At 41.0% G+C, this 10,991-nt stretch overlaps 1 protein-coding gene across 1 annotated transcript; it reads left to right on the forward strand.

Moving 5' to 3' along the window:
- Nucleotides 1–1,066: 1,066 nt before the first annotated feature.
- Nucleotides 1,067–10,149, forward strand: LOC104406850 (nucleolar pre-ribosomal-associated protein 1-like; the record flags this gene model as incomplete). The annotated part of the gene is made up of 9 exons (XM_010015957.1): nucleotides 1,067–1,227; nucleotides 1,599–1,710; nucleotides 2,655–2,761; nucleotides 3,291–3,434; nucleotides 4,206–4,315; nucleotides 5,486–5,662; nucleotides 6,621–6,862; nucleotides 8,591–9,163; nucleotides 9,944–10,149. Coding segments are annotated over 9 exons (1,832 nt in total), but the record flags the coding sequence as incomplete, so codon positions are not given.
- Between the last annotated feature and the right edge of the window lie 842 nt (nucleotides 10,150–10,991).

Genomic DNA, 10,991 nt, shown 5'->3' on the forward strand with positions numbered 1-10,991 from the left:
ATATATATATATATATTTCAGTTGTGTGAGGGTGGTGGTGGGGGAGGAAATCAGTGGACCAAATACAGGTACTTGTCAGTAAGACTACAGCCTTTTCTTAAATAGGAGTATTTGTTTCTCAGAAACTTCCTCTTGACCTTCAGTGTGAATTACAAGAAGATATTTGAATATTTTTGCTAAACTCAGACCCGCAGTACATTTGCACTTTAGCCGGTAAAATAGAATTGAGGTGCCATTGTATTCTATTACTGGTGAATGGAATAGAAATAGCAATGGAAGTAATTCTGGGCATTTTACATCAAGTCATTTCTAGCCATCAGTGGGTAGAAATGGCACAGGCTTTTCAAAACACGTAGCCCTGAAATGGAAAGGTCTAAATCCTGATGGCAAAATGCTGTAGAAGATAAATATTAGAATCAAGGGTATGCTTTGGTTTTTTGCTGGATACTGTTCATTGCTGGATTTTGTTTGTCCAGAAGGGCATAGGGGTACAGTTTAGTACTTTGCTTGGAACGTGCCTTACCAGCAGAATTGCTCATGCCTGCGCAGTAACAACTGGTGTGTCTAATAGCTTATTTATGTATTATTCTCCTGTCCGTTCTATTACAGAAGCTCTTTCGTGCAGATAGGCTTTTCACTAGCTGTGCTGATCCTTCTTTCAGGCACAGACTTATCAAGCACGCATAAAATGTTCTGAGGTGGAGAATTTTCTCTCTTGACCTTCTTTGACTTAACTTCCCTGAAACTGAGATGTGTGATTTCTTTACAGAATTTTCTCCTACCTTTGCATGGTCTAGCAGACAGAATCACCTTGTCTCATGTAAATGAGACTAACCAGATTAATTTCAGATCAGGTAAAGAATTCCTGTTGAGAGTGATTTGCAGAATACCTTTGTTATTTGAAGGAGTCTTCAACTAGCAGTGAAGTAATAGTTTGTAGGGTTAGATCTAGAAATTGGTGATTATGAATAGAAGTTTTTTAAGAATTATAGTGGTGTTATATACTCTGTAACATGTCAATAGAATGTACTGGGTGTTTAATTCTTTTCCCCCTCTTCCCACACAGAGTGTGTAGTGGCGTGTCACAAGTTTGTTGAAGTCAATGCCCTGGGTCTAACAGTAGCTGCCCTTAGCAGCTATGATTCCAACATGAGAGCAGCTGCATATTTTGTCCTGGCTTCCTTTCGTTCTCATCTGGAAGGAGCTCGCTTTCGAGAGCAGAGTCAGGTAAGACTGAGCTCAGTTGATAGTTTGCCAGGTTAGACATTTTAGGTCATGGACATTTATGGGAGAGTTGCTGCTTTACTCATCCGCCTACACGCACGTGGTGAGAGAGCTAAAAGAAGCTTTTTATCCTCTATTCCATTGTTTCTCACCTATTGCTTTGTGTTTCTTCCTTTACACTCAGTTGGCGGAAAAAGGGGGAAAAATGTGATCTAGAAATACACTGGAATTTTATGTATAGGAATGGAAATCCTGATGGGATTGATATTTGGTTTATGGCCTATGAAATATCCTAAAAGCTTATTTATGTATTCACACTATCCCATTGTTGGGTTATGGTTCATACTTTTCTCCCCTGGGCTCTTGTGCTGCAGTTGCTGTATCTCTTGGATGCTGTGCAAAATGGAATCAGGCAGCCAAACCTCAGGTTTACCTTCTCTTTGACCCTCTACATTGCTCGTGTGGCACAGCAGATTCTAAAGCCAGGTATGGTAACCTACTGTGTGTGTTGAACTCCTGGGGTGAGTCACTGGAATGATGTCCTTAATCAATACTGGAAGATGAGATAGTGTGATGCTGGTAGATTTCTGTATTCCAAAGAAAAGCTTTCAATGCTTGTGTAGTCTGCCTTACTGGAGAAGTGGGAAGTGCCATTTCGATTTGTGTACAAAACCAGTCTGATCCATCAGGGATGGTGCCACTACCTCCTCATCATTTTGGGGTTGAGGTTGGCAGAGGATGAGATGGGTGCGAGTCCTGTTCAGCAGATTGGCCCAAGTTCAGTAGGTTGTCCTTTTGTCCTTAGACACTGAATCAATATAAGTCGTTGTAAAGGAGAACCATGGTGCTGGGGAGTAGTTCAGTTTGGAGGGGACTTTGTGAGGTCTCTAGCTAAGCCCTCTACCCAAGGCAGGGCCAGCTATGAGGGCAGACCACTTTGCACAGGGCTTTATCCTAGAAAAACTTCAGACCTCTACACTGATCATAGAAAGTGTAGAGGTCTCCAAGGAAGGAGACTGTATAGTCGCTCTGGGCAATTTGTTCCACTGCTCATGGGGGCATACCTGGTCTGTGGATTAAAAATTATGAACTGTTAGGCTTGAAATGTGGAGAGATTTGTCTCTTACTTTGCTGCAGATTTCTGTTTTGTCAATGAAGTAACATTGTGTTTGCTGAAATCAGAGCCATGTTGAACATTTATCTTCTTACCTGCTTTGTGCACACTCTGAATGAGCTTTTCATTTTGGGGAAGAGAAGAGGAGGGATGGCTCACAGTACAATCAGCCTTAGAATGGAAGCCTCCTCACTGTAATTAACATACACTTCTGACAACTATCTGAAACACTGAAAACATGTGTTCCATTTATACTGCGTGGTTGTATTTTGTGAACGTTGTCCTCCTCCACAATAATCATTGTTTCTCTTCACAGAGGAGCACATGTATATAAAGATAAACAGATTCCTTCTGTCACACCAGTATTTGGACCTGAGGAAAGTTCCAGGATTTTTCCAGCTTTTCTACAGTTTTGATTTCGAGGTAATGTAAGAATCCCATCTTGGGTATCACTCATTCTTCAGAAAATAATAGAAAAAGCCATAAAAATTCAATGAAATCTTATTCTTCCATAGGTAATTAACTAGAGGCATCTTTGTTTTGTTTTATATTGGAATGAGAAGTATTATTTCTGGGTTTCTTTGTTGTTTTCTTAATAGTAACACATAATGAACTCATGAGTTGTGCTGCATGTGCTCTGTAAACCCAACAAACAGAATGTTCTGCCCTAGCTAGCTTACTTTCGTATTTGAGTTTAGAATATTGATGTGGAGTTCAACTGAGGTGTTCTAGAAACAGCAACTTTTAAGTTGTGTTATCAGTGCATATTTGGGCTGCAAGAGTAACTGTTCCGATGGATATTATTGATTAAATTTGATAGAGATGAAAATTGAGAAGTCTAGAAGTAGCTGTTACGCGCTGTGCTGGCACTCCTAGGGAACCAGGGGGTTTGTGCTTTTATGGGCAGGCATTATTTTGAAATGTCTGATGGTGTTTTTCTTATGGCTTCAAGTACAAAACAGAACGTGAGTGGATTCTCAGATTTCTTGGAGAAGGGCTGCGTGATAAACATTGCTATGAGCTTTATGACTACCAGAGGATTTTCCAGGTCATTCTTTCCTTTTTCAACAGTCCTTTGTGTGATGAGGGCTCCCAGGTAAGAATTAAAATACCAAACCAACAAAACACAAACAAACAAACAAAAGCCAGAAGCAAGCCACAAAAACCCACAAACATTTGCATGGTTTGGAGATCTTAAACAAATACAAAGCCGAAGGGAGTAGTTGACTCAGCACTTGCTCTCTTGAAAATATTTTTTCTTGTTGATTTTGTGTATGTGTGAAGAGGGAACTAACTGCTTATTTTTAAACCAGAGTCACATCCTTGTCCCCTGAAATTGGATCATGTCCCTGCTGTTGTGGAACCTCACTCAGTTTCCTCAACTGGCTGTAGCTGCATTTCTACTGCTTCCTGGAAAACATTGCAGATACTTTGGTTTTGCTCATATGGTCAGGGCCTTTGCTTTTTTAGGTGATCTCATTGCCTGACCAGCATGTTACCTGCACAGTGCTTTAGCATATGAGAAAACTCACATATCAGAAGCTCTCATGTTCATAAGCATCCACCCCAAGAAATCCAGTCTGTTAACATCATCTCAGTTAGGTATCAAAATCTTGGACAAAAGAAAAGAAAATTGTCTTGCTTCCTTAAGACCCCTTTTTTGAGAGTAGCATCTGCGCGTATGCAGCATTGAAAAGAGAGTGTTTTTTCTTCCATGGGGCTGCTAAGAACATGTGATGTTTGGTAACACATTTTAAGTTGATGGGATACCAAAGATTGCTAATTATACCCTTCTGAAAGATTGGTATAGTTAGATCTTGACTGTATTCTAATTCTGTAAAAGAACAAATCATGTTTTCTGTTTCAGAGTCGTATTCTGGACATACTACAAAATGCTGCCCATGTCACAAGAGCTGCCTATGAACTCATACAAGATCACAGCCTCCTAACCTGGATAGTGCACATCTTAGAGAAAAGGTAAGTAGGGAAATACTAGTGAAACGGGCATAATTTTACTGTCCAGGAAGAATAATTATTCAGCTGAGTATGAAAACAAGGGTGACAGATACAGACATGGCCTGTCTGTCAGTGGTTGTGACATTTGGCACCTAACGCCATACTGGCAGAACTTGTTGAACTCTAATGTGTTTCCTTGTATTTCTAAAAACAAAATCAAGATGGTTTCACATTGTAGCAGGACGACTTCATGTTTTTGGTAGTGCTTTCTTGAAAAACCTAGAAAACAAAATGGCACCTTGTTTTAGCGTATGTGACTTTCATTTCAGATACCCACAATTCACATCCTTTCATAGGACCTCCTACACAATAACTGGCACAGTAATGAATTAGAGCTGTCTCTAACATTCTCCTCCCACCCCTTTCTCTTCCCCTTGCCTCTCCCTCACATACGTGCACACACGTGTGTGTGCACACACACAAAATCTCTCTCACGTGCATTGAACCCTGGCAGGTTCAAGCAAGGTTTCACGGTTGTCTGCAGTGTGATTTGCCTGGACAGGTTCCCAGTGCTTCTCCCCTGTTGTTCACCTCTCTTTGGTACAATTTGGTACATTTGGAAGAGAAAAAGCCTGGATTTGGCTTGTGGCACCCAATACTTACTTTGTGATTGTACTTTTGAGACGTGGTATTCTTGCATCTTCCATACGAAATGAGATTTCTCCCTCCCCCCATAGAAGCCATATTTACTTTGTTATTCTGATACTGTGCTGTAAGCATTACTGTTGTTACTTAAAGTCTTAGGAACATAAGGAACCATGCTGTCTTAAACAGTAACTGCTCTAGAGAAATGGTGGCAATGGTTGCAATGTAATGGAATACTTGGCAGAGCTGTGTGGTGAAAGATGCACGTCAGAAATCACCATTCTCATGCCAGGGCCGTGATACTGCTGTGTTTCCCCAGCTGCAGCACAGCAAGATAAGGACAGTAACCAGGGCCTCCATGTGGCTGGGGCTTCAAAGGGGTGTCATGTTCTCATGCCCTGATGGGGTCCTAGCTGAGAGGCACCTATTGCCATTCATGGCTCCAAAAGTGCGCTGGAATATGGCCCCTCTAGGTCATGGACTGGTTCCTGGTTAGAATCAGCCTTGCAAATGGATGATTGCTTCTTTTTTTTTGTTGTTCTTCAGGTTTCTGGAAAACAAGATGTTAAATAAAATTATTTCCTTACTCCACACTCTATGGCTAACAAATTCAGGAGGCAAGAGAGCAAGCAGGAATCAATCCCAGGAGAACAGGAAATTTCTTCCTATTCAGCTTGTAAATGAATTTCTGTATGTTTTGATCACATTAATCAAACACATTCGGTAAGTTCTCTTGGGTTTGAGGGGGCTTGGGGGGTTTTGTTTTCTTGGTGTTTTTTTATTATTAATCAGTTTGCATCTCATCCTCTATCCAGTGTGAAATTTATTAAGGCCAGAAGAATTTCTTAGTCACTGGTAGCGTAATGTTTTTTTATTCCCCTTCAATGTGGATTTTGATGAGATGTCTCTGACAGGAAGGTTTAGCTGTTTAAATGCATGGGGAATAAGATAACAGGTGATGCAGTTACTGTCAAGTTTTACATCCTTAGTTACTGGCCATTTTTTAAGCTGCTGTGTGTCACGTTTTTCCTGCTGGATTAGAGCCTGCAGTTAGCAATGCTGGTTGCTACAAGGATCTTTCATACTCTGTCTGTACTACACATGTAAACTGTGGAAGGAGAACCTGTGCGAAGTTCTAGACCAAAGTGTTGAGAATGGGTCAGTCTCCAGATCTAGAGCATGTAACCTGTCTAAGCACAGCAGCTGCAGCAGGAACAGTAGAAAACAGATGGGTAACCAGTTGTATTTGGGTTCATAATAGCACCTGCAGCTCTTCATGCAAAGCACTGTCACAGCCTGGAGAAACTATGTTTATTTTTATTTCTCCAAATTTTTAAAAATTCATGCAAAATAAAGAAGCATAGGTAAAGCTCCAGACCTCTGCCTTTTTCTTGTGTGCCATCTGCCTTTGCTGTTTACAGGCAGGAGGGCAAAGACTCTGTTTCATGGTCTGTTCTGCCAAACGCTAATGAAGCAAAGCACTAGGGATTCAATGGGAATGAAACTAATTACTACTGGCATCCTGAGAAACACAAGTATATGTGCAGGAGAAGACTAGGGAGAAACTGTAAGAAGACAAAACCTGAATTTTGTTTTGAGTATTTTGTGTACATTGTGTTTTGTTTCCTTTTATGAACTAGCATGCAGAAAAATACATGGCACTTTTGTTTTCTTTCCATAGGACTAATTTAGATCTATCCAAACTGACTCAGTTTTTCAGTACACTCAATTCTGTGCTGGAATATCGTGCTGTAGTTGTTGAGGCTTTCAAAGAAATGAGCCGGTTCACTGTGAATGACAGCGTTCTCTCAAACAAAGACATCCTGCTGCTGCTGCATAAGTGGAGTGTCATCAAAAAAGACCTGCAACTGCAAGAGGATGTGCAGACTCTTGCTCAGAAATACCAAATCAAAGAGCTGCTTAGTAAGTACTAAAATATTTCAGAAAATTAAGATGGTTGAGGCTGTTACAAGTGAACCAGACAAGTGAGAGAAGCTTCTTAGGAAGTAGTGTTAATAGCTTTTGTTGGATAGTCTGATATAGGTTGGGGGAGGAGGAATAGAAACAGAAAGTCTTTTTTTCAGGTCTTTGTTGTAGTGATTTCTAACTTTAACACAATTCTGGAAACTTTGCAGAAATGCAGTTTCAAAAAAGGAAGGAGTTTTAAAACGAAGCTTAGTTTCAAATCTAGTGTCAGGCTTTGAAAAATTGTATTCTTAAATGACATCTTAAAAACCCTCCAGTGCCTGGAGGCTTTGTGCTCAAAGATTTGAATCATTCTCAATGTGAGTGAGGGACCCAAAAGTGAAGTGTGGGTAAAAAACGTCAGTAAAGCAAGCAAAAATGAAATAGTTAAATTTTCTTACTGTCATCAGAGTTGGAAGAAAGCAAAAATACATTTGGACTTGTCTGACTTCTCTTGTTATCTCTGTGAATAAAATGTACAAGGAACTTTGTAGTGGGAGGTGTTAAACAACGCTGGTTTCCTGCGAATACAGTTACTGCTCTTGATTCACATTAAAACTTCTGCATCTGTTTTTTTAATGTTCTGTATCACTTGAACTAATTATTAAGGTATTTAAGGGATACTACAAAAGCTTTGGTTTTTCTGATGTTTTTTCACACCTTTTTGGTGTCTTTCTGAGGATTTTTTTAGAGAGTTATCACAGTGACAGCTGTAACTTACTGATCTTTTTTTTTTTTTTTTTTTAATCTGTTGCTCCAAGCCTCAGGAGCTTTTAAAGCAGTTACAAAAGATGGATCCTTATCTGAAATGTTGTTTCTGAGGTAACATTTTAGGAGTTGTCCCCGGCCCCCACAGCCCCCAGGAAGAATGCTGAAATGCGTGTAGTTGACATTCTGATGATTTTCTCACTGACTCTAGAGAGCAGATAGCCATAAAACACTCTTGTGGTATGGTGGTGGCAAAGGGCTGTTGCTGTTTGGGAGCTTTGCTGCTCCCCGTGGCACAGGCAGCATCTAACAGAGAGCAAGCCCTCATCACAAACTTCAGCTGCCTGTCTCTTCCCTTAGAGTGAAAAATTCACCTGCCCTTGGCTGGCAGCACCTCTCCAGACAGACGCTCATCCAGGACACGGCTGTGCTGGAGGAAGGCAGGCTTCACCACCTTACTCTGTGCCACTCCAGCAGCAGCATGGCTGTGTTGATACCTTCCACAGGCAGGTGCCTGCTATGCCTTCGGTAGCCCACAGGATAGCAGCTTGAGCATTTCTCATGAGGTGGTGTGAATCACAGAATGAACTAGGTTGGAAAAGACCTTAAAGATCATGTGTCCTTTCTGGCAAAACTGTGTCTTGTGGACCTCTGAAATACTGCCTTGGTTTTGCTGGGCTGTGGGCCAGGGCCTGGGTGGCATTATTGCTCACCTCAAAGTTAGGCAGTCCGGTTCAGACAACTGTTTCAGCCTGTGAGTCACTGAGAGCTGCCTGTAGCCCATTTGCTCTGAATTGCACAGGCTCAATCAGGCTGCTAAATGAGGCTAGTGCTTATCCTTTTAGCAACTGAATCAACAGATGATACTGTCTTTCTTGCATAGTTCTGTACCAAGAAAATCCTTTAGAGTATCTGATGTTTGTTTTGGTGGTGGTTTTCTTCTTACAGAAAATATTAGAGAAAAGAACAAATCTCAAGCCTCATCTCGTGCATATCATCACATTCGGAAAAAGAATGAGATAGAAAGAGAAGATGACACTGCTGCAGACTTGAAAGCTTCTGAGCTGGAGAAATGCAGAGATCATCTGAATTCCATACTTGCCCACTGGAAGCCTGTTTTCCCACCGCCACCTATCAAACATCAAGGGGAGCCCCTCAAATCTGCCGAGCTTGCAGATGAAGCAGGCAGTCTTACCTGTGCATCCACTTATGTAGTAACTAAATGGCTGGTGAAGTCCATGGTTGAGCACAGCCTCAATATGCAAAAGGTGTTGTTAATTCTGCGGTGGCTGCAGAATTGCATCTTGCCGCATCCAGTGGCAGTGCAGGGGATGCTCAGGGATGAGATGCTGAGAAACAACATCTTCAAGTTTTACACCCAGGTCTGTGAGGCCAGCAGTGGGACAGCTGGACTCGATAAAGAGCTCTGTTTGTTCAGTTCAATCATGCTTCACCTAATGGATGCCCAGGGCCTGACCAACAACAGCTGTCATGAACTTGTGAAAATGTTGTGCTTGTCAGCAGAGACAGAAGAGGACGTGAACAAGAAAGGTAACTCGTCTTTTCCTTTTCACTCATGTAACAAGGCAGTAATCATAGAATCATAGAAATGGTTGGGTTGGAAGGGACCTTAAAGCTCATCTAGTTCCAACCCCCTGCCATGGGCAGGGACACCTTCCACTAGACCAGGTTGCTCAATCCCCGTCCAACCTGGCCTTGAACACTGCCAGGGATGGGGCAGCCACAAGTAAGTAGTTCCATGTCTTTTTTTTAATTCATCAGAACAGTTTGAAGTTTGCTCATGTCCATTGGTGCTCGTAGCTCCACAAAGTAAAAGCTATGTCTTTGATGGGATGGATCACAGGGGTTGATAGCACAGAATAGGCTCACGCAGTAGGGGCTTCTGATAGTACAACAGTCGTACTCCTTCAAAGAAACTTTCCTTTCTGGGACTAAAATGGAATTCAGTGAGGTATAAAAATGTAATTCCAAGGGGAAAAAGCATGCAGAAATGAGTCTATGTGGGCATGGGCTCTAATCTGTATGCTGTTCAATATTATCGTTTGACAGCAAAAGCCACGGGTCAGTATTCAAACTTTTATATTTAAAGAGATCAGAAGGTTGTGCAAAAAAAAAAAATCTGTTTTCTTCCCTTGGTGTGAGGAGGATCATTGGCTTTGCATGGCCAAACACCCCACGAATTTTACATCTAGGAAAAGAGTTAGGAAACTATTTGAAAACTTAGGTCTGGAGGTAAAATGGTTTGGGTTTGTATTACAATTGGAAATAGAAGAATATCTGTGCTGATTTTTTCTCATTTTTCTTCCACAGCTGTTTGTGTGTTCGTGACTTCTCTGTACATTGGGGACATGTGGCTTGGAGCACAGGAGCCAGATATGTTAATAACTCATGTCAAATTGATCTGCAGTAGTACAGATGATAAAGTAAATGATGATGACTTGGAAACTCATAAACAAGGAGAAGAAACTATTACGGCTCTTTGCAAAACCCTTTACTTGGCTACATTGGGGCATTAATTCAGTGAACTGACACTTAATTTTGAATGTTATATGCTCTGCCATCGTTGCTGTGAGGCAGAAAACCCTCCTGAACTGTTCTCCATACAAATCTAACTTGTCATAAAGATCAATATTTTATTACTGTGTGCAAACTCAGAGGGGGAAAATTGTATTCATCATCTCTCAGTGGAACATTACAGCTATAATTTTCCTTTTCTTGAATAGTATGGGACACTGAATGTTATTTATATCATTTTTATTACAGGCATTTTTAACTTTATGAAGAACCAAAGAAGATTGCTTAGTGCACTGCCTCTGAACTGTATTTCAGGCCCCATGTAGTTAAAATCCGTCCTTTCTCCAGTATAGTATGGGGAAAAAAGACTGCAGAGCTTTACCACAATGTGGTATAATTGCAAAGAATGGATTGTCAGAGGCTTAGGCATGATGATTTACTGTTCTTGAAGAACCTGGTTTCCGTCATGATATATGATATCTAAACCAGTATGAATAGAAGACTGAACACTGGAATCGTGATGGTCTGGGATTCTCCTTCTTTTTAAATTAAATGGCTTTTGAAAGCATTTATGTTGGAGCTGGTTGTTTTTATTCTCCTGTGGTTTGAAAGCCCTGATCATAGAATCAGAGAATCAGCGAGGTTGGAAAAGACATTTAAGATCATCAAGTCCAACTACTGATGGGACTTGCAACAAAGGCCCATCTTCTTCACTCTGAAAAGATGAGAGATGGAACTAAAGCCCAAATGACTTGCTGCTCATTGATCATACATGTTTTTTCTTGAAAGTTTTCTGTGAAATCTGATAAAGATTTCTTGAATGTGGCCTGGAGGGCAGTATAAC

The sequence above is a fragment of the Nestor notabilis genome, unplaced genomic scaffold (genome assembly GCF_000696875.1).
Source record: "Nestor notabilis isolate BGI_N333 unplaced genomic scaffold, ASM69687v1 scaffold13086, whole genome shotgun sequence".
Classification (NCBI taxonomy): domain Eukaryota; kingdom Metazoa; phylum Chordata; class Aves; order Psittaciformes; family Psittacidae; genus Nestor; species Nestor notabilis.